The sequence below is a fragment of the Crocodylus siamensis genome, chromosome 7 (genome assembly GCF_052110815.1).
Source record: "Crocodylus siamensis isolate JL-2025a chromosome 7, ASM5211081v1, whole genome shotgun sequence".
NCBI lineage: Eukaryota > Metazoa > Chordata > Crocodylia > Crocodylidae > Crocodylus > Crocodylus siamensis.
Genome location: NC_143401.1, coordinates 54,759,343 through 54,785,079, shown reverse-complemented (window position 1 = coordinate 54,785,079; position 25,737 = coordinate 54,759,343). Strand labels below are relative to the sequence as shown.

Here is a 25,737-nt window from a genome sequence, read left to right as displayed (position 1 = left end):
GCAGGATATGTAGGTCCAGATCTCCGCAGGTGCCTACAACCTGGATCTTCTGTTCGCTGGACTAAAAGGTTGGAGGGGTCCCCTCTTTCTCTTCTGTTATTTTGTAAGTTACAGAGCTTCCCCAGGGGAGTGTCAGGGCTAAAAATCCACAGACATGGCCCTGGATGCTACAGACACCGCTAATTTAGAAAATGCTCTTCAACTGTCCAAAGGCAGAGACGGCATTGGGTCTTTGTGCTTAATGACCACACAGCGGCTGTCTCAGACTCTGCTTTAGTATGATGACATAGCAAAGCAACTGGTGCTGTGGAGCTGCCTGGAAGGACAGCTAGGGGGAGTCATTATCCCCTCAGGCTGGCCCCTTGTTTCAGAGCCAAAGGTGGAGGACTGCCGGCGACAAGCAGCAATGCTGACAGAGGCAGGGGAAGGGAGGGAAGGGAAGGGGAGTGTCTCTGCTTTAAGCCCTGACGTTGATTTCTGCTTGGGCTTCTTGTAGCTGATCCAGAATGACCTGGATGAGGAGGAGGAGCACAGCGCCAGTCAGGGCAGCCTTCGCTTCCGGCACAAGCAGCCTGTGGAGATCAAAGGGCCGGACGGCATCCATGTGGTGCATGGCAGCACAGGCACACTGCTCACATCCGATCTCAGCAGCCTGCCAGAGGATGACCAAAAGGTGCTGGGGCGGTCCCTGGAGACGCTGAATGCAGACTCAGGGGGCTATAATGACCGCAATGCTCGCACAGAGTCTGCCAAATCTACCCCTATGCACAAGATGAGGGAGGTGATTATGGAGAGCCCTCTGGAGATCACGGAGTTATGACTAGAAGTGGCATCGCTCGTGTAGCCTCCCGAGCAAGCCAGGGCCAAGCGGACAGTTGCTGCAGAAGGAAAGCACAGACTGGGAGAGAAGAGGGCCGAAGAGAACCTGGTGGCCTAACCACGTGTGCTTGGCCCCTGGAACAAATCCTACTGAAATAGCCAATGGGTTTTTTTTGACACAGCAGTTGTGGAGAGGCTTTCCTCAGCAGAGGGCTCCCGAGACTGTTTGCTTTACCAGAAGCTCACATCATTTGACCATTACATCCATAAATTTTTTTATTTTTTTTTTAAATATGAAGTGTTAAAAAAGTGTTAGATAAGCAGATGGGAAGCCCTGGGGATCTGAGACATGACCTGCCAATGGGCAGGGTTGCAATAAACAGCACCAAGTGGTGCAGAAACTCAAGGCTTGTAGGCCTTCTGGCTCCCCAGCTTACCCATTGCTGACACTGAGGTATCCTTCTACTGTGCATGGGACTGGGGGGTGCATTACACTAGGGTGAGGGAAGGTGGCAGCCCACCAACATGGTCTGAAGGTACCATGTGTCATTCCAGGAAGCCCAGGAGGGGTCTGGATCTGTTTGGCATTAATCTGTGTTGTCATCTTTCCAGAAAGGGAAAGCAACTGAAGACATTTCTCCATTTTGCTGGCTTACCAAAACATATATGACATCAAAAGAAAGAAACAGACTGACATTAACTTGGATTCTGAATGTGGAGTGTTCGTGTGTAATTTTTTTTTTTGTTCCGTTTCTAATAGTAACTTGTTGAGAGTTTTGGGAATGGTCTGTTAAAGGAACCAGAAATACACTATATATGGATTTGGTTAACCTGTCCCAGCCTTTCTTTCTCATGCACTTTTCTGTTCCCTTTGCATGTTTTGTACTTCATCAGTGGGCATTAGAAGAACTACTGAGAAAACGCATGCCCCACACCTTCAGTATGCATTAGGCTCACATGCAAGGCTCAGTGGGTTAGGTGGGTCAGGACCAGCTATAATATAGTACTGAGAAAACTAATGTTGAAACTCAGAGCACTAGGAAAAACAGCTCAGGAGGCCAGGGCATGGGGAAAGTGCTACATCCGCAGACACTCTGCATTTCAGAGGGAGCTGTTGGTTCTTTGTAGGCAAGCCTGTGTTTCCAGCTCCCAGGACTGTTTATGCATTTCATATAAATGAGGTCTTGATTAGGAACCAGAGATAATCCTGACAGCAGGTGCAAGAGCCCAAGGCTGCCCTGGCCCACGCCTGGCCCCAGGCTTGTAAAGAGCCACACATCATCACACTTTCCCTCCATTTGGCCAAGGACTCCTGCAGTTTTGGCTTCCTGGTGGTTTTGCTTCAATGGAAAGGGTGACAGGTCTCTTCCTTCCCTGTCCAGACCATATTTTAGTAGCTACAGCATTGGCTTGGGAAACAGGGATTAATCCCTGTAGGTTCAGTCCTTGCCCTGCCCTACTCCTGGCTTGGCATCTGGGGCTTCCCCTTTCTGTATGAGTGCTAGTGCCCCTAGGCTGTTGGGCAAAAGGTGCGTAGCAGCAGTACCCTCCCCACTGCCATCTTAAGTCAGTCTGTGACCTGTATGGACCTAAGAGCAGGCCTGGATTGGGACTCTGCCTCCTATTCTCACATAGATGCTTGAGTGAAGTGCCTAAGTTTGAGAGACAAGTGGGATTTCACATACTCCATCCTTAGCTTTTCCCACCTTCAGCCCTGTCTCCTGAGTAAGGCTGGGCCTACTGCCAAATGGTAAGCCAGCTTGGTCACATGAGAGTGCATGGCACAGGTGCAGGTGGCTGGCATGTATTGCTTAGTGGGGTTCCCAGGTTCACGGAGGAGGTGGTAGACACACACCCACAGCACCTCCTTGCCTGTCAAGACAGGATGCTGCTGTAGCATTATCCAGCAATGACCAAACTGCTTAGCCACTTCCTGGGCACTTCCACCCACTCCCATTACAGCCACAGATAATGCACAGCTCATTGCTAACTAGTGCCTGCCAAGGTGTTACACATCAGCTGAGAGGAGGTGAACAAACCAGAAAGCTTTTCTTCAGGTTGGAGAAAGCAAACCCCACCTTGACTAAGGGGTGAGCTTAAACAGTCAGCACATCTCTAGCTGTGGAATGCTTTCTTCACACTTGGTTCTGTGATTACATTAATGAGCTCCTGCCTCTTCTCATTTTATCTTTTATAACTTACTATATAGCAAAGTAAATTTGGCAAAGACCAGGGCTCTTTGCTTCACAAGGCTCAGCTAATCATGCTGAAGCCTAGAATTTGGTTGGGCATTCACTCTCTCTCTGGTACGTTTTATAAAATAGCACAGGCAGTGTAGCTGGGGCCATCGCACTCACCCTGAACAATAAAGCAGCCACTCTTCTTGCAGTGTTATTTCTTGCACTGCCCCTGCTGCAGTGTCCACACCAGAACTAAACCTCCTTCACAGTCAGCAGCAAGAGGCTTATGAACCTTGTGGCAGTAGCATGGGAAAAGCAGTCCAGCAATGTGCCAAGTGGGGGCAGAAGCAGAGAGCTGCAGGGCCTGCTCCTGCCCCTTGTTCTCCCTGGTGCTGCCTTCCTATGCTGTCCAGCCAAGGCAGGCAACATGGCTTGTGCTCACACTGTGAGTGAAACATTCAGTCCTGCAGTGGTGCAAAAGAACAGCATCAGAACCCGCCTGCCAGGGCTTGCTTCCCTGCCTCCTTGCACAGTTCAGGCCTGGGACACGGCACCAAAGCCAAGGCAGCACCAGTGAGCATTTATCATTGTGTAACATCACTGGCACAGTGTCAGCAATGCTTCCTCACACACCTACATGCACAAGCCCTTGTGCTGCTAAGGAAGAGCAGCAAAGCTGAGCAGCTCTAGTGACCGCCTGGAAAACTTCAACCCTGCCCACCAAGCTTCAGTGCTGTGCTCCCTGTAAGTTTCACTATTGCCCTCAAGGTGTCACAGAGGTTGCCTGGCTCCCCCAGCTGGCCACTTGATCCAATTGCTGAAAGGAGACTCAGCTGCAGACTGCACCATGTGCCTCCAGAGCCCGAACAGAGCTCAGGCAGTCCCTGGCTTGGGGCCGAGGCACTGCTGCCTCTTTGGTTGCTGGTCCCCTGAGAGCTGGAGCCCCACAGCCAATGGCCTGGCCCTTTAGGATCAGATCCGTCTCCAGAGGCTTCACTCCTCCAAGAGGTTGAACTTCCCTAGCTCTCATCATCAATAGTATGAGCCTTCTGGTTTATAGCATAAGCCTTCAGGAGCCCTGAGCAAACATACACGCACACAGTCCTTAAATAACCCATTGCTCTTCCTTGAAAAGCATGGAAATGAAGTTCATTTAGAAAAACCACAAAGCCCCTCAATGCTAGTTTACACGTCCCACGGTCTCTCCCCCACCCTTCAGGAAAACAGGGCTCTCTGATTCTTGTAAGGATCCTACATCACCTCTCCTTACAAAAATAAGCCCTCCACCAAATTAGAGCAGCTGCTTTCCACTTATAACCACCAATCAGGAGCGTCCCGATCAGCTGGCTCCAGTGATCATAGAAGCCTACCAAGTGAATTCATGGCCAGCCTGGGGTTTGTTTCCTCCCCAATAAATTCTTTCCACAGGAAAGGTCACCCTAGTGTCATGCTCTTACTTTAATAGTATGGTAAATCAATGACCTTCCATGCTCAGCCCCTTGTCAACACCTCAGGGGAGTTTGAGCTAACAGGACGGTAGGGCAGCAGAGGAAACTGGGGTGGGGGGGAGCAGGGGAAAGCGGGGGTCCACCTTCAAAATGGAGTTTGAAGTGTGACGGAGGTACACATGGAGCATTAATACCATCACACAACCTGCAGAACTCATACATATTCCCTCACAGCATCACGCAAGAGACTTGGGCTCAGGCCTTAGATGGGTAGTTATACAGGGGTTATAGAGCAAGCAGAAGCAAAACAGCCGTGTACTCTGCAGCGCCTTGTGATCACACTAACTACCAGAGGGCTTCAGCCTGTCTCGGCTTCAACCTACCACACGTTAGTTCAAAGTGAAGGCATGGGAGACAATGGCTCAAGAAAAAAAAAAAATCTCTACCTCAAAAACAAATAAAAAACAAATGCTGGCATAACAGGATTTTAAGAACAGGAGACTTCAATCTAGGCAGAACACAATCTAGGCTGGAGCTGCTAAACCTGGAGCCAGCACAGGGAGCCATAAAAATCTTCCCAGTTTCTCCAGAAGGTAGCTTTCCTCATAAACCGTACCAGCAGGGAGGTCAGAAAGCAAATCGCTCCCTATAACGTTACACATCTTTTGACTCCCAATTCAAGCTGACAATAGCACTATGCTCCCTCCTGCACGGGGAGGTGAGCAAACACCTGCGCTGCCCTTAGGAAGCAGCCATGGAGAGCATCAGCAGCACACCCAGCCCTTTCCTTTACTGGCAGCCAGGCTGTTATTGAGCAAAAACTCTTCTCCATTTCACCCTTGTCTGGCCTGTCTCTTGCACATACAGAACAACCCTGATGCAATGAAGGAAGTACAGAGCAAGGGAGTGAATAAGTGTGTTATGATGAGGGAACACCAGTAATTAGTACTAATTGTGTAACTGCAAAGTTATGAGGAAGACCTGCAGGTACTCCAGGCACTTAGAGGTGGAGGAGAAAGCTCACTCAACAATGGCCTGGTAAATGGAGGCTGTCCTCATAGAAGCAACATTTGGGACTGCACCTCTGAGTACTGGGGATTAGCTGTACCCTGGTAGAGCTGCATGTAGGCCCGGGCCAATGTGCTCAGCTTCAGACTACACACATTCAGCATGCAGTATTTCAAATGATGCCTGTATTGGCACCCACTGCTATGTGGGCATGACGCAACTAACTGCAGGCACAAATGGCCTCAGTTGAATGTAGAAGCTTGAGAGAGTCCAGAGGAGAGCCACGCGCATGATCAGAGGTCAGGAAAACAGATCTTATGATGACAGGCTGAGAGCCATGGGACTCTTCAGCCTGGAAAAGCGCAGGCTCAGGGGTGATCTGATGGCCACCTATAAATTTATCAGGGGTGACCACCAGGATCTGGGGGAACATTTGTTCACCAGAGCGCCCCAACGGATGACTAGGTTGAACGGTCACAAACTCCTGCAAGACCGCTTCAGGCTGGACATAAGGAAGAATTTCTTTACTGTCCGAGCCCCCAAGGTCTGAAACAGCCTGCCATCGGAGGTGGTTCAAGCACCTACATTGAACACCTTCAAGAGTAAATTGGATGCTTATCTTGCTGGGATCCTATGACCCCAGCTGACTTCCTGCCCTTTGGGCAGGGGGCTGGACTCGATGATCTCCCGAGGTCCCTTCCAGCCCTAATGTCTATGAAATCTATGAAATCTATGACCTCCAGAGTGCGATCATGTTGTTCTGGCACCCCAGAGAGGAAGCCAAGAACAAGGACATGGCCAAGGATGCTCAAGGCTGAGGCCAGGCTAATTATAATGTCAGCAAACAAAGCAATTGACTCTTCATTACTCTCATTTCAAGAGGCCACCCTGTAGATTGTCACTCCAGTCAATACGCTGCAGGAGCCCAGCCCTTGGACCTGTCTGGAGAGAGCATCCATGTAAATGCCTGAATGCTCTGGGTCCTGTGGGCTCCGTTTAGCTTTTGCTCTAGTTCTTTTTTTGCTGAGGAGCTGCCCTGCTGCTTATCCAGATCCTGCTCCCCATGACTGTTGCTACTTGAATGCAGAGCGCAGTTCTGCTCACCCACAGAAACACTGGTTGCCACAGGTGCACCTGATCTGGGAGACTGTGACCAGTCTGCAGGCATTCTTTAGACAGAGATAAGCTGATATTTCACCTTCTGCCTTTTCTGAATGAGAAACTCCACACCTCCTAGCACCACTGCCTAGAAAGTAGCGTGCTGTGATTTGCTCCCTTACTTTCTGGGGTTGCACTATAACACCACCACACATCTCACCTGGCACCTGAATCGTACTGTCAGGTGGCCAGCCAGGTCTTCACTATTAACTCTAGTGACCCAGGGAGCTGAATTTGGAGGATGACAAGCTTGCTTCATTAGCTGTATGGTCAGCAATGTTCTTTTGGCAGATGCCTTTCCCTTAGAAACTGAAGCAACTTCCACTCCCTTTTTGCATGTAGCAAGACCAACGGCATGCAGACCTGGGCCTCTGAGAGGCTCTGGCATAAGGCAATTGAGACTGCTGGCTAGATCGTGCAGTGGCTCGTGTCATACAGAGCTAAGCACTTGCAAACTCACCTTGGCTCTGAATGTTTCCTAAACAACAAGCAATACATCAACCTCACCTGCCATCTTTTTTCCTCCCAACAGGAACAGATGAAGAACCCTATAGCACTGACACCCACATTACAGTCCCCATGTCAGGGGACTTCAGCTGGATTAGTTCCCATGGAATCACTCACAAGAGTATTCCTAAATCAGTCTGACCTCAAATGTAATTCTGCCTGTTGGGAACGGAGTCACTCACTTCCTGCATGAAAATGCCTCTGCCCATAGTGCTCTTGGGCTGTGTCTTGGACGACCATTCAATCTAAGTCCTTGCACAGCAAAGAACCAGCTTATAGCATCTGAAGGTGTAGGGTATGGATTAGATCCTAGGAACAGCGTGGACTCACGAAATTCCTCTGCTCAGTACTTTTGGTGTGGACATGCTCATGTTGCAGATCTTGTGCCCCAGGCACAAAAATAGTATAATCTTTGCCCTCAGACCACTCCTGCAATACTATGCAAACCCTTTATTAACTCGCATGACTTCACTTTGAAAGGGGGTCCTGTTCCAGCAGATCTGCTAATGAAAATGCACATTCCTCATGCCAGAGCCACCTGCATGACACATTCAGCCTTGAGGAGCTTGTGGGAAGATCTGACCTTCATTTAAATTCAAATACAAAACAGGACACCTAAAGGGCATACAGCTGCAGATACACAGGGAGAGGCTTCACGCCTGTACAATGAAAACAAAGAGCACAGAGCTACCAGGTTTACAGGAAATCTTTATTTTTAATTACAGAAGCTTTAATGCACAATTTAAGGCCAGTGTCTACCAAAGAAGCTGCATGTTTTCCCCTCAGCTGGACAGAAGCTCTTGATAAGGGAAGGCCAAGAGCCTGACCTCTTGAATTAAAATGTGTTCCCTCTCCATAGGTCTCTATACTGTGTTTGCCACAGTAATATCCAAGTAGCTTTGAGGAACATCCTTCCCCCCACTACTACTTCCTGTCATGTCAATCATTTCTCCTGTATCAGGGAACAAAAGACATGACCATAATGACTTCAAAAATAGGCCCTGAATCTAGTCTAGCAGGCAAAAGCTTGCTGCACTTGCATCAATGTCACATAGCCAGTAACTCTAGGGCAGAGATACTATGAGGTAAGGAAAGCAGTATTTTCCTCACTGCTGTCAAGAAAAAGCCACAGGTAATACAGATGCCTCTGTAGTCACCACACAAACTTAAATTATGTGGAAGAGAAAACTAGCAGTTACCTTGTGCCTCCCTGTTCTCTTCTGAACATTAAGCACTTCAAGAATTTGTAGCATCCAAAAGAAAAGCTATAAAATCAAGGGTTTTAAAAAAATCTCATTCAGCTTTGAAATCTCACAATGTTTAAAATGTACTACAAAAAGTATTAGAGTTAGGAAGCACTGTTAAATTTAGTGACGTTAGTGTCTTAAAATGGCTACCAAAGGACACCCCCCGCCCCCCACAACTACACCAGAGACACAGGTGCTGAGACAGCTAAGGAACAGTTCTTGCCAAACCAGATATGTTTTAAATTGTCCTTTTCTTGTCTTACAATGATCAGGCACTTGGGACCAGATTCCCAGTTGGCATAAGTTACCATAACCACAGGGCTTTTGCTAATTTACACCAAATGAGCATCTGGCCCTAAGAGTTTATTTCAGGTTGTTTGCAGACACACACAGCCAGCCTTTTCTCTCCAGGGGACAGAAGAACAGTTCCAATACAAAACCATTCTTTTTCCATTACATGGTTAGGATGATTTAGGATAGGATTCTTAAATGAGCCTAAGGGATTTACATGCCCAAATCCCATTCTGTTTCAGTTCCTAAATCCCTTAGGCTGATCTGAAAATCTGAGCCTTCCTTCTCTAGTCACAAATATGGGCAAAGCACTCAAGATCATTACAGTAGAATCCAACACCAATCCATCACAGAACGTCAATGCGATCAGTCTGCTCTGATCTATTTTTGCTTTTAGTCCAACAAACTGCTATTTATTCATATAAAAAACCAGCCCACTGTATGCCACTCCCCTCTATCTATCTAAGGACATTCCACCCCACGGCTCCCAATTCACAATGCACTGTACATTCTCAGGGCTGACTGAGTTAATGCTGAAGATGAATTTTACAAATGGCAACAGTATTGCAAATCAACAGGAAGGTGTATGACTTTCAAGAGAGAGAGGAGAGGTACAGATCTCTTCACCGACCCAGTCTTCTCACCAATTCCCACACAAACAAATCCCAGGATGCTTGATCAAAACCATGGCAAACACGTTCAGTTGGAAAGGACTCTTTTAGTCCCATATATGACGCTTGCAATGCTCCACAGCCTGGAAAAAAGAAGAGAAAAAATAGGTGTGAAAGAAAGACCTGTATCTTCAAATTATGGTACAGTCAGAGTGAACTTGCACGAACAGCTCGGAGCCCCAGTACCAGCCAGGATTTTGCAGTATAACCAGAACTCTCACCATACAAAAAGCTTCCCGAGGGAATACCAGCTAGATTTAAATGTAATCTGACTTACATTTACACTGATATTCCACTTAGCTGATTAGATCACCGAGGTCTGAACACCCGCTTGCCATAGAGACAGGGACTAAGGATTGCTGCAGCAGACTTCATCACACCAGAGGAAACAACCCAGAGCTCACTAATATATTTAGGTTTCTTTCTAACAGCTTCCATCACCATGGTCCCTAAACACCTCATATCAACCAAGAACAATCTCTTCAGCTGTTTAATGGGTAGGATCAAGAAACTCTGAAAAATTCAGGTTTGTAGATGTGTTGGTAAACTGCTCCAATACACCGTAATTACAACACATCAGAGTACACTCGATTAATCAAGTCTGCTGGAACGTGCCAATTAGTGTGCTCCAGCAACCTCCAGTGTCTCATGTATCAGCATCCCTGTGCTTCAAAATGGAAGTGGGGGTGATTTAATTAAAGCTCATTTGACAAGCTTTAGATAAAGTGCCCTCATCTCAACTTTGAAGTACAGGGACACTGATACATGAGACACTGCAGGCTTTAATCAGAGCGGCTCTGGGAGCCACTCTAATTAAAGTGCCCCACCCCTGGAGCGTATGTAAAAACATTCATGTCTAGTCCTTCTCGGCTAAACAGCTGAACAGTATACAGGACAATTTATATCTTTAAAAAGGGACAATGATTCACAACAAAGGACTGTGAAGTGGAAAATAAAGTCCTCTCGCACATTAACAAAGTTAAATATTAGCGAACCTAAAACTAGTTATAATTTATACCCAGACTAAACTTCTGTTTTACACAATGGACCCTCTATTCTATAGGATGAAAACCCACTAAAAAGAGTACGTGTGTTATGCACAGTTCAGTGCCACATATCTGAATTAGCTCTGAATAAACAAGCGTGGGTTCAAGAAACGGTATGGATACATTCGCCCAGCTGAGAAGCAGGATATATAAGTCTGGGTTGGGCCTTGCTAATTAATTAATTGATATTGTGCTAATCCTTTGCACTGGCATAAAGAAATCAATTGGTAGAGTGTTCTAGACACATCAGTGTTGAAATTAGTTGAGATTATCAGCATCTGCATGCATCATCAGTTTTGTAACTGAAAGAATTACCCAATCCAAGGGTGCAGCATGTGGGAGAAGGGAAGAGAAACTTGGGTTATGCAAGTGTTCAATAACTGAAAGTCTCCAACCCACCCATTGAACATGAGAAGCTCAAACAATTATACCATTAGCTTTTCATGGTGCTTCACCCAGCATACTCCAACATTGGCTGCAAAAGGGCAGAAATTTATTCTCCACAGAAACTTGGCACTTGATGTTTCTTGGGCAGAGCCTGCCAATTCAGCCATAGAATATGCAAATATTTACATCATGCACTGTCAGCTGAAACAGCTCCTGCAGGAAACTGCCACGCTCTTTGTATTTTATAGTGACTAAACTTTCCACTCCAATAGGATCCCATTCATATAGAATGTACTTTTAATCTGTATATGTTACATATATTATGCAATTAACTGGTTAATTGAGCGATAGATTTAGACTGGACATACGTGCAAAATAAGATCAGGCACAAGTGCAAAGTAATTACCACACAATAAAAATGACCATTCAGCTATAAAAAGAGCCAATCAGGTCTAAAATTAGTGCTTGAAAATGTGTAACTGCTCCACAGCTGGTTTCTACGCAGCTTTAATTTGAATGTGTAGCAGGGTCCATAGTCACAATGCTACTTTAATTCCCCCATATTAGCATTAGCGGATTTCTCTGAAATAATCCAGGATTCCTGGCACTAAAAGGTTGAGAAGCATTTGAGTGGGTCAGGTGCCGCCTCACAGCTCAGTCAGCTGCTCAAAGCTGCATGAAGTTGAATAGGATTTCTCTAAAGCCAACTTTAGAGCCAACTCTAATTGCCTCATTAGGTCATTCCCATTTCTAATACAGAGCAGCCTCAAGTGTAGACCATCTAATGCATTAGCCAGTTGAACTGGAAATGTCCCAGGCAATGGCACATTTATGCTTCCACTAAAAAGGAGGACAATTCTATAATCCCAGCACGTAGCTCTCCCTCTGACAGGTGTCGTCAGCCTGCACAGTTTCACAAGCCTAGGTTAGATATTTGTGGTTCTCTGTCACAGGAGCTAGATCTAAATGTAACCCAACTCACCCCTCATTTACACCGATATTATACTAATGCCATTCCATTTAGTTCTATGAAATTACTGCTTATGACATCTGGGTACATGAAAGGAGAATCAGGGCCAATATTGTCAAATATTCCATTTCAGTTCATTGCCAGTTGATTTTGTGGCATCTCAGAGTCCATTCTCACTGTAGAGAGAACTCTTATTACTTACATTTCTACCCAGGAGAAATTTTACAATCTTTTCTCCAATGCCTGATGCAGGATGTTTGTGCCTGAAACCTTGCAAGTAAAGATTTTTTTTTCCAAAAATCTTGTTGGTCTAATAAAAGATATAATCTCTGCTATGAGTCCTGATTGCCTATTACTTACATGGCATTCAACTGCAGTCTCCATGTTCTTACACCAGTAGCTGGGGCCCCAAACACATCGGTCAGCACCTATGAGATCCTCTTCAGAGGCCCTACAGACTCTTATTTTCTGTACAGCGAAAAAAGGATGAGAATGAAACATTTGGTTACATCTTCCCCTTTGCCCTGTACAGTGAGTTATCTCATTTCCTCCCCCATGTTTCAGCCCTCTTGTACAGCTCCAAGTGTTTCTAGTGGGTGTTTGAGTGTGTAGCCAAAGAAAAGGTAGTGTTGGGAGCTTTCACTTTAGAAATGAGGTCTGTAGCTAAACGAATAGACCTGTAAGATGCCTTGAAGGAGCAATGATTCTGACCTGAACCTGTTCAGCCTTCACAAGAAAAGGCTGAGAGGGTATCTGGTGGCTGTCTATAATCTTACCAAGGGGGACCAGCAGGGAACAGGAGAGACCCTGTTTCCCCAAGCACTGCCAGGAGTGACTAGAAATAACGGTCACAAGCTGGCAGAGGGTAAATTCAGATTAGACATCAGGAGGCGCTACTTCACTGCCAGGGTGGCTAGGATCTGGAACCAACTTCCAAGGGAAATGATGTTCACTCCTACCTTGGGGATCTTCAAAAGGAGGCTAGATAAGCACCTAGCCAGGGTCATTTGACCCCAGCACTCTTTTCTGCCACAGCAGGGGGTCGGACTTGATGATCTGCTCAGGTCCCTTTCAACCCTACCAACTATGAAACTGTGAAACTATTCTTAATCTAATATTAGCAGAAAAACACATTTCACACTTCATGCTGCCTGGTTTTACCATCCCAGGTCCTACTTTAAACCGGGGGTCAAGCAGGGGAAATAGGTCAATACCTAATTCTAGATAATCCTTACTAGAAATAGGTCAATACTGGGCCTGTGCGAAAAGGAAATATTTGATTCAGATTAAGATTCAGCTGATTTTGAGAACAGTGATTCAACTTGGAGACTTGGATCATTGTCCCAAACCAATTTGGCCAAATCAGCTTTGGAAGATTTGGCACCGATTTGGAGAGATTCTGTGATTTGGCCACAGACTATAATGGGGAATCACTGAAATACCTATAACTTTGTCCTTTTTTGGCAGATTTGGATGAAAACAGCAGGAATGGTAGTCCCTCCTGAGGGCATGAGGCCTGCCACGTTTCAAGGAGATAGGTGCAGGGGTTTCTGGGAAACTACACCTCAAGGTGCTGATATGCAAAACTTGTGACATATGTGACTGTGTGTGTGTTAAGTCACATCAGGATGAAAACTGTAGGGATGGTAGCTGTTTCTACATCCCTCCCCAGAGCCCTGTGATTGGAAGGAGACTCAGGGAAATATCACAGTCACTGGCCAGCTACAGATGTCAGTCTTTCCCTCCCGTTCCCCCTGCCTCTTCTCAGTTTCTGTTCCCCTGAAAGACTGCCTTCCAAATCTCCCAAGTCTCCAACTCTTTTTCCAAATTGATTTGGAGGCTCTAAATCAATTCAGAAGATTTTTCTGGTTTCCTGATTAGATTCGGATTCAGTGATTCGGCCTGCAAATTGGGCAGAATCTTCTCCGAATTTAATCAGTGACCGAAGCTTTGCATACCCCTAGTCAACGTCTATACTCGTTCTCTTCTGAAACCAGGAGTTACAAACTACTGTCCTTGCGCAAGAATGTAATTGGACTTTGCACAGTTTCAAGCACTGAAGTGACAGGGTGCTTTCTCCATAGGTCACAATGGCACAGCTACTTACAGTGCACACAAAGTTAGGATCCATCATCTGCACCAGGAGTCGTACTGCACCAGGCTCATACTGCTCCACAAGTTCATCACACTGTAAAAAAAAGAAAAAGACAAAAGGTGTGAGGACAGGATGTGCAGCTAGTACTGCATGGGACAAAGTAGAACCTCCTGATTCAAGCAGGCAATCTCAAGTAGTCTTATATTTCACAACTAAATAAAAGATTCCACTGGGATTTGGGAGGCGATGCCAGGGGAGGAGAGAGAGAGTGGTCCTCCAGTGAAGGGACAGAATCTTTTACACATACATCACTCTGACAGCTACATTTACTGTCAGTGACTCAGAAGCTCAGATATAGCACCCTGACAGTCAGGTTAAAGGAAGACAGACATATGCCTGAATTTGCCTATGAATTGCCAGTTTTGAAGACAGATTTACAATGATGCTGGATTTGCCAACTTTCCATTTTTGCCCATTGTAGATTGTTCTCCATATCTGATTGAGAGGCAGTCTGCTATATATTAGAGCATATATTGCCAACTGATCTACCAGAGATCAAGGTTGCTCCTCAGTCATGCAGTTTCCTTTGAGCAAAGAGGGAGCTTACACCTTTTGATACTGAACAACAGGAGAGACATCGTAGCAGGGATCAGAGTGCCAATGTGGAGAAGCTCAAAACCAAAAGCACATTAAAAGAGAGTCTCAGATGCACTGTACCAGCTTCAGTGCAAGAACCTAAGAACCCTTGCATAATTGTCTCAACATCACCCATCAGAGGCTGACTCCGTGAGATATCTCCAGCACATAAGCCATCAATCTAAAGACTTAGATTTTAATGTTTGGCCTCAGCACTCAATAATTTGTTCCCACCTGTTTCTTCACTTTCCTATCCTAAGTATATGGGCCTGAAGGATAAAGGTAGCAGAAAATCATGTAGGTTAGTGACACTGTAGATGATGTACAGATGGTGCTCTTCCATTCCCCATATAACTATTTGCCATTACCTTCTCCATCAGGACGTCTGGCAGAACCTGACAGCCCTTCGAAAGCATATCACCAATTTCAATCAGAGTCTCATTCTTCAGCAGCTCGTCATCAATGTAACTAATAACAATCTGACACACGTGGCAGAATTGATCAGCGTTCACTAGTGCCTGTTCCAGGGCATTTCTCTCTGACCAGAAAAACAATATTAGAGTGTTAGATCTGGAAGCTTTTCCATGTAAGTTCTTCCCAACTTAGAATGCCCTAGTCCCAGACCTGGGCTCCCTAGCTTTCACCTCAGCAGCTGGCCTCAGGTGAATGCTGGACTAATGAAAATCATACCCTTGAGGTGGGCTTTTCAAATGTAAACCAATGAATTCTGTACACAAATGTGCTGTCCCAATGCTTACCAGTTTGTAAAGGGGTTGAATGCTTGGGACAGCATTTCAGCATGATGCATATAGCTTCAGGATTAGTCGCCTCCAACAACATGACAACAACAGCCTTGCCATAGGAGTCCACAAAGTCTTTACATTGCCCCAAGACCCCGTGTGGTAGGAGGTAGCAGACCTTTTCTATTCCATGGACTATTTCATCCTGGAACACAAAAATAGCAGGGGTGAGAAGGAAGAATAAGTTCCTGCAGTCTATCCCTGCATATCTCTCTCCCTGCCCCCTCCATGGGAACAGGAAGCTCTTATTCTTCTGCATAACCCTTCCCTCTGCTACAGACAAAGCTTTTACTGGGCATATTCATGCATAAACCATTCATGCAAAATAGTGCCTAAGCCAATGCCTTTCCCAAACCTGCCTTTTCCTCAGTCAGGAGGCAGCTTGCAAGCAGCACTCCTCAGGCATTTATGGAATTCCATTCATTCACTTCCAACAACCCCAAAGCTTCTCTCTCCCCCATATCAGAGGAGAACATGTTCTAAGCCCAGAGGAGCATGCATATATAGCCTGAATAAGCTCTGTTTCTAAGCATCAGTGTACTAGGGATGTCTTCTTCACCAGCCATGTACCTCTGTCATGTTGTTCTCCAACAGGTTCTCCGCTGTCTTTATCACCATTTCACACACACTGCACAGGGGGGTGGGTTTCTCTGCACCCTGGTTTTCCTGTTAAGTATAATAACATGGCAACACTTAAAAGATGATTAATGTAATAGGGAATTGTGGTCATGTCTGTGGAACCTTTTGCTTTCCACCTTCCTATTTCAAGCAAACTCTATTAATCATCCAGAAGACATTCCTTTTGCCTTGCAATCTCTCCAAGAATAAGCTGATCTTACTCAGTTTTATGCATGTGCCACTATCCCATAAAAAAGGGAAGGGTCTGAGATTCTGACAGTTCCAACCTGTGTCTAACCATCATTCCTGCCAAAGACTTAAGGACTACAGTAGTTTGTTGGATACTGTTTGTAGAACTGTACTTCATGAATGCAGTTACGATCAACTACAAAGGACTGTCCTGACTACTGCTGACGGGAGAGGATGTAAAAAACATTTGGAAAAAAATATAAATGTTCTCATAAAAAGATATATGTAATTTAAACATTTCAAACTGAGAGATTTTGACCAAATCTAAACCTGATCCTGTCCTACTTCTGTACTGTGTTTCTTGCTTTATCATTTTAATTTTTAGTCGCTGGTAAATACTGAGGTGGGTAACAGTATGAGGGAACATTCTTCAAAGAGGAGAAGCTTCATTACCTAACCAGTTCAGTGCTGTTTACCAAGATAGTCATAATATTTAGAACAAATCTGGCAGCCAACCCTTATTTGTATAGCTTTCATTCCTCAGCCAGGGCTTATATTGGTTATAGGAAGGCAGAAGTAGGCCTGTTCTTTCTGCAGTAAACAGCAGAGGGTGCTGAAAGTCTCATCTTACCTCCACCGGCTCCATCACATTAAGCATGCTCATCACTTTAGATGACAACAGGGTTATGAAGGGAACGGATTTCTGGGAAGTGCAGAGTCCAGCCAAGCCACAAATATCCTTCGGTTGCTAGAGAGAGAGAGACACACACAAATCATGAAAAACAGAAAATCTATACCAATTTGACTAAGGAAGGAAGAGAGACCTCCAGGGCTGCACTGCACTCAATTACTATAGGTGTGAGGCTGTTTTACCAAGTGTTCATGAGAGAACTGTAATTGCTATAGCTGTAGATAGGCTGTCCAGCCAGTGGACTAATGACATTTCCTCTGTTTAGAATACTGCCAAGATGACGCTGGATCTGTAACTAGTCTGGATTTAAACCTGTGTCATAGACATTATGCTCATATCTGTAAAAAGATGAATCACTTCATGTCTATGTTCTCTGCAACCAGCACTAAAACACCAATGCAGCCACATAACCTCTGCTCTTTCCTCCCTTGTAGTTAAAGTGTAAGGAGGCCTTGCCACAAAAAAGCTTCTGCAATATCAGTGGACAATTTACAGCAATGGTAAAGGCTGTGCATGGGTGAAAGGAAAGCCTAAGAGCAATATGTCAGACTGTCTGGCTAGGCACTGCCTTTCACTAGATAAGCAGATCAAAGTATTAATGTTACCACAGCACTCTGTGCATGCAGCATGATATGTCTCTGTACCATGACGGACACAGGAAGTTCAATGCTAATCTTACACTGGTTTTATACCAGGGTAAGCCTTTTCATTTGCATGGAGTTATTCCTTCTTTTTTCTCAGAGCCAAGGTTGGGGATTTTGACTGGTGTGTGCCAATGATCCTGCTGGGACTTAAAAGCTGGAGGTTCCTGGCTAAAGGGTCTTGCCCCTCCACTTGGGGTCAGACTGATTGTCACATTTGGGGCTGAGAAGGAATTTTACCCCATCATCAGATTGGATGTACTGTGGGGGTTTTGCCTTTCTCTGTAGCAGAGGATGTGGCCCTCTACCTGGGATCTCTTGCCTATATATTAACAACCTTTTACAGAAGCAGGACATTGGCTGCTGTAGTTCTCCTGCTTTACCTGTGGCAAGTTAGGGTGTTATGTGTTGTGTTGTGTCAGGGTTGATGGTAATTTTACTAAGTTAGATTATGGTTGTGTATAGGATGGCTTGGAAAGAGAGGATCCTGCCTCAGGCAGAGGGTTGGACTAGATGACCTGTGGAGGTTCCTTCCAACCCTACCTCTTAATGATTCCATGATTCTTCCCACCTACACAAGGTCTTCCATGACAAAAATTATCAAACATAGAGGTGCTGGGAAAGCAGGATAGTGAAGGCCTTATTTTTAATTCTCAATTCAGAGCCCAAACTTTGGCTGTGACCCAGAAAAGGTCAAGCACCCTTTGGCTATGACCCAAGGCGGTTCAAGCACCCACTTTGAATGCCTTCAAGACACATTTGGATGCTTATCCTGCTGGGATCCTATGATCCCTGCTGACTTCCTGCCCCTGGGGCAGGGCGATGGACTCGGTGATCCTCCGGGCTCCCTTCCAGACCAAATTTCTATGAAATCTATGAAGGGTTACCTCTAGGGAAGAGCCAGAAATGTGTTTCAAGAAACAAAAATGACAGGCCCAGACAATACCAAAAACACAAGTTAATTTTAGTTATTTTCATTGAAAAATCACAAATCTAGTAAAAATAGAACTGTTTTAGAAAACATTTCAAACTTCAACAAATCTGCATTTTTTCATCATGTTTTTCCTTGAAAATTTTCCATCAGCTCTGCATTTGGACCCTTTCTGAGTACAGAGTTAAAAGTCAGGAGGATCACCCTAAGTCTTCCTCATCATCAAAGCAAGGTCTTCACATTGGAGCAGAAACAGCAACTTGCTCACTGAAGACATCTGCTCCCCCTTCTCTTTCATCCCATTAAACATCATTTGTATCTGTCAAAGCTGACAATAACCAGATGTTGTACACAACTAATTAGCCAGAGAAAAGACATTACAATGATTTAGATAAAAACAAAGACATTACCACAGGCACGTTTTCCACATACCTCATCTTTCTGTCAGTGAAGAAGCAGAGTTGTGGAAAGAAAGATAACACAACAGTTACATTCAGTGGGGAAAAAACCTTCCCAAACATTCAGACTTTACATATGCAAAAATTCCATACAGAAGAACCTACTTAGGAAATCACCTCTCCCCAGCTTTCAGCTATGCTACTTTACCAATATAAAACAAACATTTACTTGGCCTTTACCCATTTCAGTTTAGCCTCTAGCATACTAAATGCCATTTTTCATGTTGCTCAGAGAGACAGGCCCTGATCAGACCTAATCAGGACAGGAGTTTTAACACAGTCCCAGACAAAACCAATGTTAAGGTTGCTCAAATTTCAGGTGCCCAAAACTGACCTGCACGCTGATATGCTATTAGGTGATATGATGTACAATGGAGACTGATTTATTCCAGTGGGAGGGACCTACTCAAGTATAAGGCGAGAAATACTCTCCTTGCCTATGAAGTTGGATGTAGATGCCATATTAGAAATAAATTTTTCCCACTGTGTATAGGCTAAGTCATATAGAGTAAACCCTGGTCACTTTGCCACTATCGTTTAATTTGCTGTTGTTCCAATGCTCCACTCTTCTCCCTTTCCCTGGTCCTCCCAATTATCAGCTTCTGATAATTGGTCACTAATGAACAATTTGATATTATTTGTATTCACTTCAAAATGGTGAATTAGCTAGGGTTGGCTGTATTACATTCAACTCTGGCAGAACAAGAGTATGCCTTCTGCATCTTCAGAGTGAGATTGGTAAAATCAGAAAATACACCAATAGTTTAGTTAACAGCATTCAGATATTAACCTTTCCAGACTCCACTTGCCCCACTGCATGGCCTGACAAGAGATGCAGAGTATTTGATATGGACTTTTCACACACATCCATAGAGATCCTTAGAATGCATCACAGTCCCTTCAAGACATTAAGGTAATTCTTGCCAGAACAAGTTCTGATGAAGAATGGGGTGTTCTCACTATATTCAGCTTACCATGTATGTCAGCAACTGGAGAACTAAGTCTGAGTACTCAGAGAGGTAACTCTTGCACTGTGTGAGAGAAAGACATTCAAGTAAATAACCATACGCTACACTCACCACAGGAGTTACCAGTGATGCAACATTATGAAGGAGATTCAGCAATGTCAGAAAATTAAAACAACATTTTCCACAGCAAATAGTCTGATCTCAATGCACATTTTGAATCTGTCAGTACTTTGACTCACTCTATGTACTGTTACCATAAAGGAAGTTCCAGACTTTTGCATTAAACACTACTTTTCTGTCTTAAAGTTCTAGCATTTTTTGCCTTGCCTTACTTTCAGATAACATTTCTCCCTAAAGTCAGTGTTCAAGATGCTAGTTAAATCTTAGGGATAGTTTATCTCAGAGATAGGTGTGTGAGTTCGAAGGGAGGGAGGTAAAAGGACATTTTTAAAATTGGTATCTACCAAAAAGCTGGGTGGGGAGGGGCTAGGTACACCACACTGGAAGTAGTAGCATCTCAGCAAGAACCATAGGGAGGTAAGGACTGAGGCTCCTTAGGCATCTTTGAAAATCCCAAACTCAATCATTTATGACCCAAAACTTTGTGTTTGATGAGTTGGCCCAGTAAATAAAATGGTAGTGAATTATGTACCCACTCAGAAGTAGTACACATGGTCTCTGCCCCAAAAAGCTCACCATCTATGAACAAAAGCAAAATAGGCAGGATGGTGTTGAAAACAGAGTCTGCATATATACAATGCTTTTTTTTTAAAACAGTAATTGTCAATCTGCCCCAAGTGGACCCTTAGCTTAGTTGCCATAAGTTAATTAACTTCATATTGGCTTCAGGGTATGAATGGGTTGAGGAAGGATTTGAAGGAGCAGAGAGTGGAAGTTTTATATGTGTATATACATTGTTCATCATGAACAAGCACAGCCAGAAATATTTTATCCACCTGAGATGGTAGGAAGGTAAAGACTGTGAAGAAAGACTCTAAATCAGAATATTAATAGCATTTATCGCACAAACAGTCAATTGTTCAGTATCATCCAGACTGTCCCTAGAGGTTTTCTTATCCTACTATGATCAAAATTACTCTACTTTGTCATCCATGTTAGGTCCCAAGTGTGCACACTCCTCCTTAGCTTCAGCAACTACAGACTCAAGGAAGAAGTTGTATTTCATTTCTTCCTGAATATCGGCTATCAGCTGAATGCAGGTTCCACACATATCTCCTTCCTGCTAGACGAGAATAGGGGAAACCAAGATTAATACACGTGGCCCAAACTTATGGTGCTATTGTGTCTTGCCCATTAACAGAGAACCCATTTACAATACTTACCTCTACACCTTTAAAAAAATTCATCTTTACAACGCTGCTATAAGGCAAGCATTATCGTCTCTGACTTGTGAGGAAAACTAAGGCAAAGAGGTTAAGACCTATTTGTAAACATATGTATACACTGCTCTGCTCATCGCTTCAAGGCCTAAGCAACAAAGGAGTCTCCTTTCGAAAAAAAAAATTAAGCCCTTAGGCACTGTTAAGTCAAAGGACTGATCTGCATTTCAGACTAAAGCCAGAACAATACATTACCTTATGTCAATCAGTGCAGTACCATTGCCTTATACCCTAGCTGAGGAACTGGTCCTCGTTGTGTTGGAAGTGTAACTGTGAACTGGAAACCTGAGCAGGCTCCTTGCTTTCTTGTATAAAGCCTTGGGTGTATTTCCATGTCTAAGGAGAAGCTATGAGCCAGGGGTCAGCAATGTTTTTAGGCCAAGGGCCCAAAAAAAAACCCCCTGCAACCTGAACATGGAAAGTGTTGGTGTGCTGGGGCAGGTGGTGGGAGAGCTGCGAGGGGCCCAATCCTTGATGTGGCAGTGCAGTCCCACCCCTTTCCTGCCATGGTCCATGAAATCCATGTACTGCCTCTGCCAGCAAAGAGCCATGGTGAGGCTCTGGACCCTGGTGCAGCTATTTGCAGCCTCGTGGATGCTTGCTGCAAGCAGCCCAGGCTCTAGGCAGCCTCCTGCCACCTGCCATGGAGCCTGGGCTGCTCACAGTAGGCAGCCATGAGCCTGCAAGGAGCTGCACTGGGGTTTGGACCCCCAACCTAGCTCACTGCTGGCAGTGGCTGCACATGTGCCTTGGGGAACAAGATGGAGAAGAGACCAGGGCTGTGCTGCCCCCAGCCCCTTCCCCACTGTGCACCCCAAGATGCATGTGCAGCTGCCAGCCATGGAGCTGGGTTGAGGCTCAGGACCCCAGTGCAACTGTTTGCAGCCTGCTTGCCACCTGTTGTGGGCAGCCCAGGCTCCGTGGTGGCAGCAGCTGCATGCCTGCCTTGGGGTGCATGGCAGGGAAGGGACTTGGGGGAGTGCAACCCCGGCCCCTTCCTCACTGTGTGTCCCAAGGCATGCATGCAGTCACTGCTGGCTGCAGAGCTAAGCTGAGGGTCCAGGCCATGGTGCAACAGTTGCAGCCTCCCAGGTGCCTGCCACATCCAGCTGAGGCTCTGGGCAGCTGCTGCCTGCCACAGAGCTCAGCCTGCTTGCAACCTCCCAGCTGCATGCTGGGAACAGCTAGGGCTCCATGGCTAGCAGCAGCTGCCCAGAACATGGGCCAGCTGTGGTGTGCCAAGCAAAATGGCCTCATGTGTCATGTTCTGGCAGTCATGCCAGGGGTTGCTGAGCCCTGCTATAAGCTGTTAACAAGTACTGAGACAATGGAACACAAGGTCTCCTGTTTTTCGCTGCAGCTTACTGACTGCAGAAGTGAATCTGTTCATATTTCATCCTCACCCAGGTCTCTTGCTGGGGCTTGTTTTGAGGATAAAGGAGAAGAGGGACATTAGCGATGTAGGGAGGTGCCATTTCAGGGAAGTCCATCACCGTTTTCCCATCAGACCGCAGTGGCTTCTGAAACTTCAAAGCACCCATTTGACTCTCCTGGGACAGGCAAAACCTGAAGGTACCACACAATGCCTGAGGGTTAGCCTGGGAAGAATACAAAAGGACAAGTCACCACTCTGATGCACCTCCAAGTCTTGCTATTCAGAGGACTGAATGGGTGTAAACAAAAAGCAGCCCCCATCCCTGCTGCTTAAGGCCCCTCAATATTAGTTAAGCAGCCAAGCAAATGAACAGACAGATGCTTGAATGCTCAGCAAAAAAAATTAGCATTTGAAGCATATTTTTCCCTTGCCACCTCCCCCCCCCATGCTTTTATGCAATGGAACCAATGTTATTATCTCACTGAACCCGTGGTACAATTCCACACTAATCCCCACCACAGGAAATGTTTTTCAGCTTGTCTATCTGCCTACGGTTTATGAAACCTCATTACCTAAGACGCTTCACAAAAACCAACAGTGTTTGGGATAAGCAGGAGTGTCTCTAGATAAGTAGTTCAAACTGAGCAAGAAAAAAAAAAATAAAAGGAAAAAGCTAGAGGTACTCATAATACATGAGCTTTCTGTTGCATCAGTTCATATACATCAGTTCATTTTAAATCATTTTCATCTGAAAACACATTTTCTCTTTGTCTTGTGGATGTTTATTTATTTAAAATGAAAGGGGTCCCCTTTGTTTCATGTTGAAAGACTTCTTTGGTTTTGGGGTTATTCCACCTTCCTATTCTGTTTAGAGAAAAGGGGAAGGAAAATTAAAAGCCAAAGAGGTTTCAAATCCAACCTAACTTGAAATCTAACTTTTGTTTAATTAGAAAAATGGAAAATTTCAAAGGAAACAAAACATTTATTTGTAGAGACCCAGGGGTTCCTGGTTTTGAGGGGAGGGTGAGAAAAGTTAGCTGTCCTGTTTCCACTATTGGAGTAACCAAATAATGTTATTGCTACCGTCCTCCTGATCTCTGGTCCATCTGACACAATAGTGGGTTTTGCTTTGCCTTTCCAAAGGCAGGAACTCCTGATTGTTCTATTGAAAACTGCAAAAAGCTCATGTGATATTTCCAGCAAGAGTGGCTCCTTCCTTTTTTTCTTGTGAACCAAGAGACAAGGCTCCTCTGCAGGAGAACCCCCTCCCACTTAGCAAACCCAACCCCTAACCAGTCAACAGATTTGACCTTGCCATTAATTATTCACCAGAAGTCAACAACATTGTTTGCTCCCAAACATGTTACCAATATTTGTTTGCCAAACTGCAGGAGAATCATTACGCCATTGTCCACCATCTTCTTGCACTTGACTGACCAATCCTGAAAAGGAAGGTACTGGCATTTCTTAACCAAGAAAACACGAAGCTTTTCCTAGAAGAGAAGAGAAGAGAAGAGAAGAGAAGAGAAGAGAAGAGAAGAGAACCATTAAGGACACATCCATAAAGAATTTTGCTACATCCAGAAAGGCAAAAACAATGCATCCATTCTTTGCATGCTCAGGGGAGACCTTGCAAACCCTGGTAACGCCCTTAAGCTGTACCCTTGGGCAAGTTCAGCAGATATTTTTATCTTAAACTCTCTCTTTCATGGAGTGCTGACCAAAGGAAATGACACTTGCCCCCATCTACAGGACACTTGTTCTTCCAAAGAAAAGAGTGTCCCATGACTGATTGATCCAGAATCTTTAAGCAAAGCTGATGGATGCACCATCAATTCTTCAAATATCAGAGCATTTCAATTCCAGTTCAAATGACAGAGTATTTTGCAGCTAGACAATGATCTATCAGAGGTAAACTGGTACTCTGATTCTTCTTAGAGAGGAGGCAGGGAAAGGGACCCTATTTACTACACAGTGGACCAGATTCACAATTACATCAATTCTTTTTTTACCCCCACTTCAGGGTACCTTTTACATTACAGCTCACACAGTTAGACCACAAGAGCACAGGGTAAAGGGGCCTCAAGGTAGAATGAGAATCAGGACCAACATCTGTATGGAAGTTGCTGACCTAGAATTAGGAATACTGTAATCTACCTACAACCAACAAGACATTTTCAGTAGGGCTGTGCAAAGCTTTGGTTGCTGATTTGATTCGGGGGAGATTCGGCCTGATTCAGTCGCCAAATCTCTGAATCTGAATTGAATCAGGAGACCAATTAAAAGGTCCGAATTGATTCAAAGCCTCAGAATTGATTCAGAAAAGATTTGGAGATTCAGGGAGTCCCTGCTTGGCGCCACAGGGAGCTGGATCCAGGTTCTGTGCCGGTAAGTAGGGGTCAGGGGGAGAAGGGGACCATGGGGGGGACCCCCATCCCCTGCCTGCTCCCCCAGTACCCCTGAGCACCCCCCACCCCAACCCAACCCAACCCCTGCCCACTCTCCCAGCCCCGTCAATGCCTGCCCTGCCCAGCCCGTGTCCTGGCACTTAAAAATAAATAAATAAATCCAATCGGCCAAATCTGAATCCGAAACAAATACTAGCTGCTTCACACAGGCCTAATTTTCAGGTTTAATTCACATTAGATCATCTACCTAACAGCAGATCTTCTTCCCCCAACACCATGGATAAAAGTCAGGCATGATATTCTTCCTGGACTTAAAGTACTACTGCTGTCAAGGTTCTCTGTTCCTATTGCCCGAAAGGCTGCTGGGATCGTTAAGCTACTTACCTCTGTACAGTTGTCCTGCAGGATCCTCCCCGTCAGGGATACCAGTATTTTACACACATTACACCTGATGCTTTTCTGGGAAAGATGGAAAAGTATTTTGAGAGGGATTTGCATGTTGGTAAACATAAGGAAAGTTTATTTTCTCTTTCTGTCTCCATATTACAGAGTGACAGTTGAAGCTAACTTCTCATCTTAGGCACACATTTCAACCTCTTCTCCCCCAGCCTTTAAAAACCCCACATCTTGAAATCTCATACAGCCCATCTAATCCACAGCTGAATTCTTCTGAGAATTCTTTTGTCAGGACAATGGATCAGAAATGGTGTTTCAAAGGTATTGTGGTTTTACTGCGGAGAAGTATGTTTCAGTGATGTTTTGCGAATGAGAGAGGAACTATAATGGAGGTAAGAC

At 45.0% G+C, this 25,737-nt stretch overlaps 2 protein-coding genes across 2 annotated transcripts in view; one reads left to right on the top strand and one right to left on the bottom strand.

Moving 5' to 3' along the window:
• Positions 1-1,625, top strand: part of CDH23 (cadherin related 23) — a 408,502-nt gene extending 406,877 nt beyond the window's left edge. The window contains exon 63 of the mRNA XM_090058715.1: positions 497-1,625. Coding sequence (XP_089914841.1) covers positions 497-820 — 324 coding nt within the window. The 3' untranslated portion in view covers positions 821-1,625. The remainder of the gene's footprint in view (positions 1-496) is intronic.
• Positions 1,626-7,827: 6,202 nt separating this feature from the next.
• LOC149859821 (prosaposin-like) overlaps positions 7,828-25,737 on the bottom strand; it is a 41,489-nt gene continuing 23,579 nt past the window's right edge. The window contains exons 3-14 of the mRNA XM_090058713.1: positions 25,327-25,401; positions 23,902-24,027; positions 22,563-22,757; positions 20,862-21,002; positions 19,766-19,822; positions 16,702-16,818; positions 15,834-15,929; positions 15,222-15,408; positions 14,832-15,001; positions 13,840-13,920; positions 12,093-12,200; positions 7,828-9,412 (exon numbers count right to left, since the gene is read on the bottom strand). Of these exons, the coding sequence (XP_089914839.1) occupies positions 9,377-9,412; positions 12,093-12,200; positions 13,840-13,920; positions 14,832-15,001; positions 15,222-15,408; positions 15,834-15,929; positions 16,702-16,818; positions 19,766-19,822; positions 20,862-21,002; positions 22,563-22,757; positions 23,902-24,027; positions 25,327-25,401 (1,389 nt within the window). The 3' untranslated portion in view covers positions 7,828-9,376. The remainder of the gene's footprint in view (positions 9,413-12,092; positions 12,201-13,839; positions 13,921-14,831; positions 15,002-15,221; positions 15,409-15,833; positions 15,930-16,701; positions 16,819-19,765; positions 19,823-20,861; positions 21,003-22,562; positions 22,758-23,901; positions 24,028-25,326; positions 25,402-25,737) is intronic.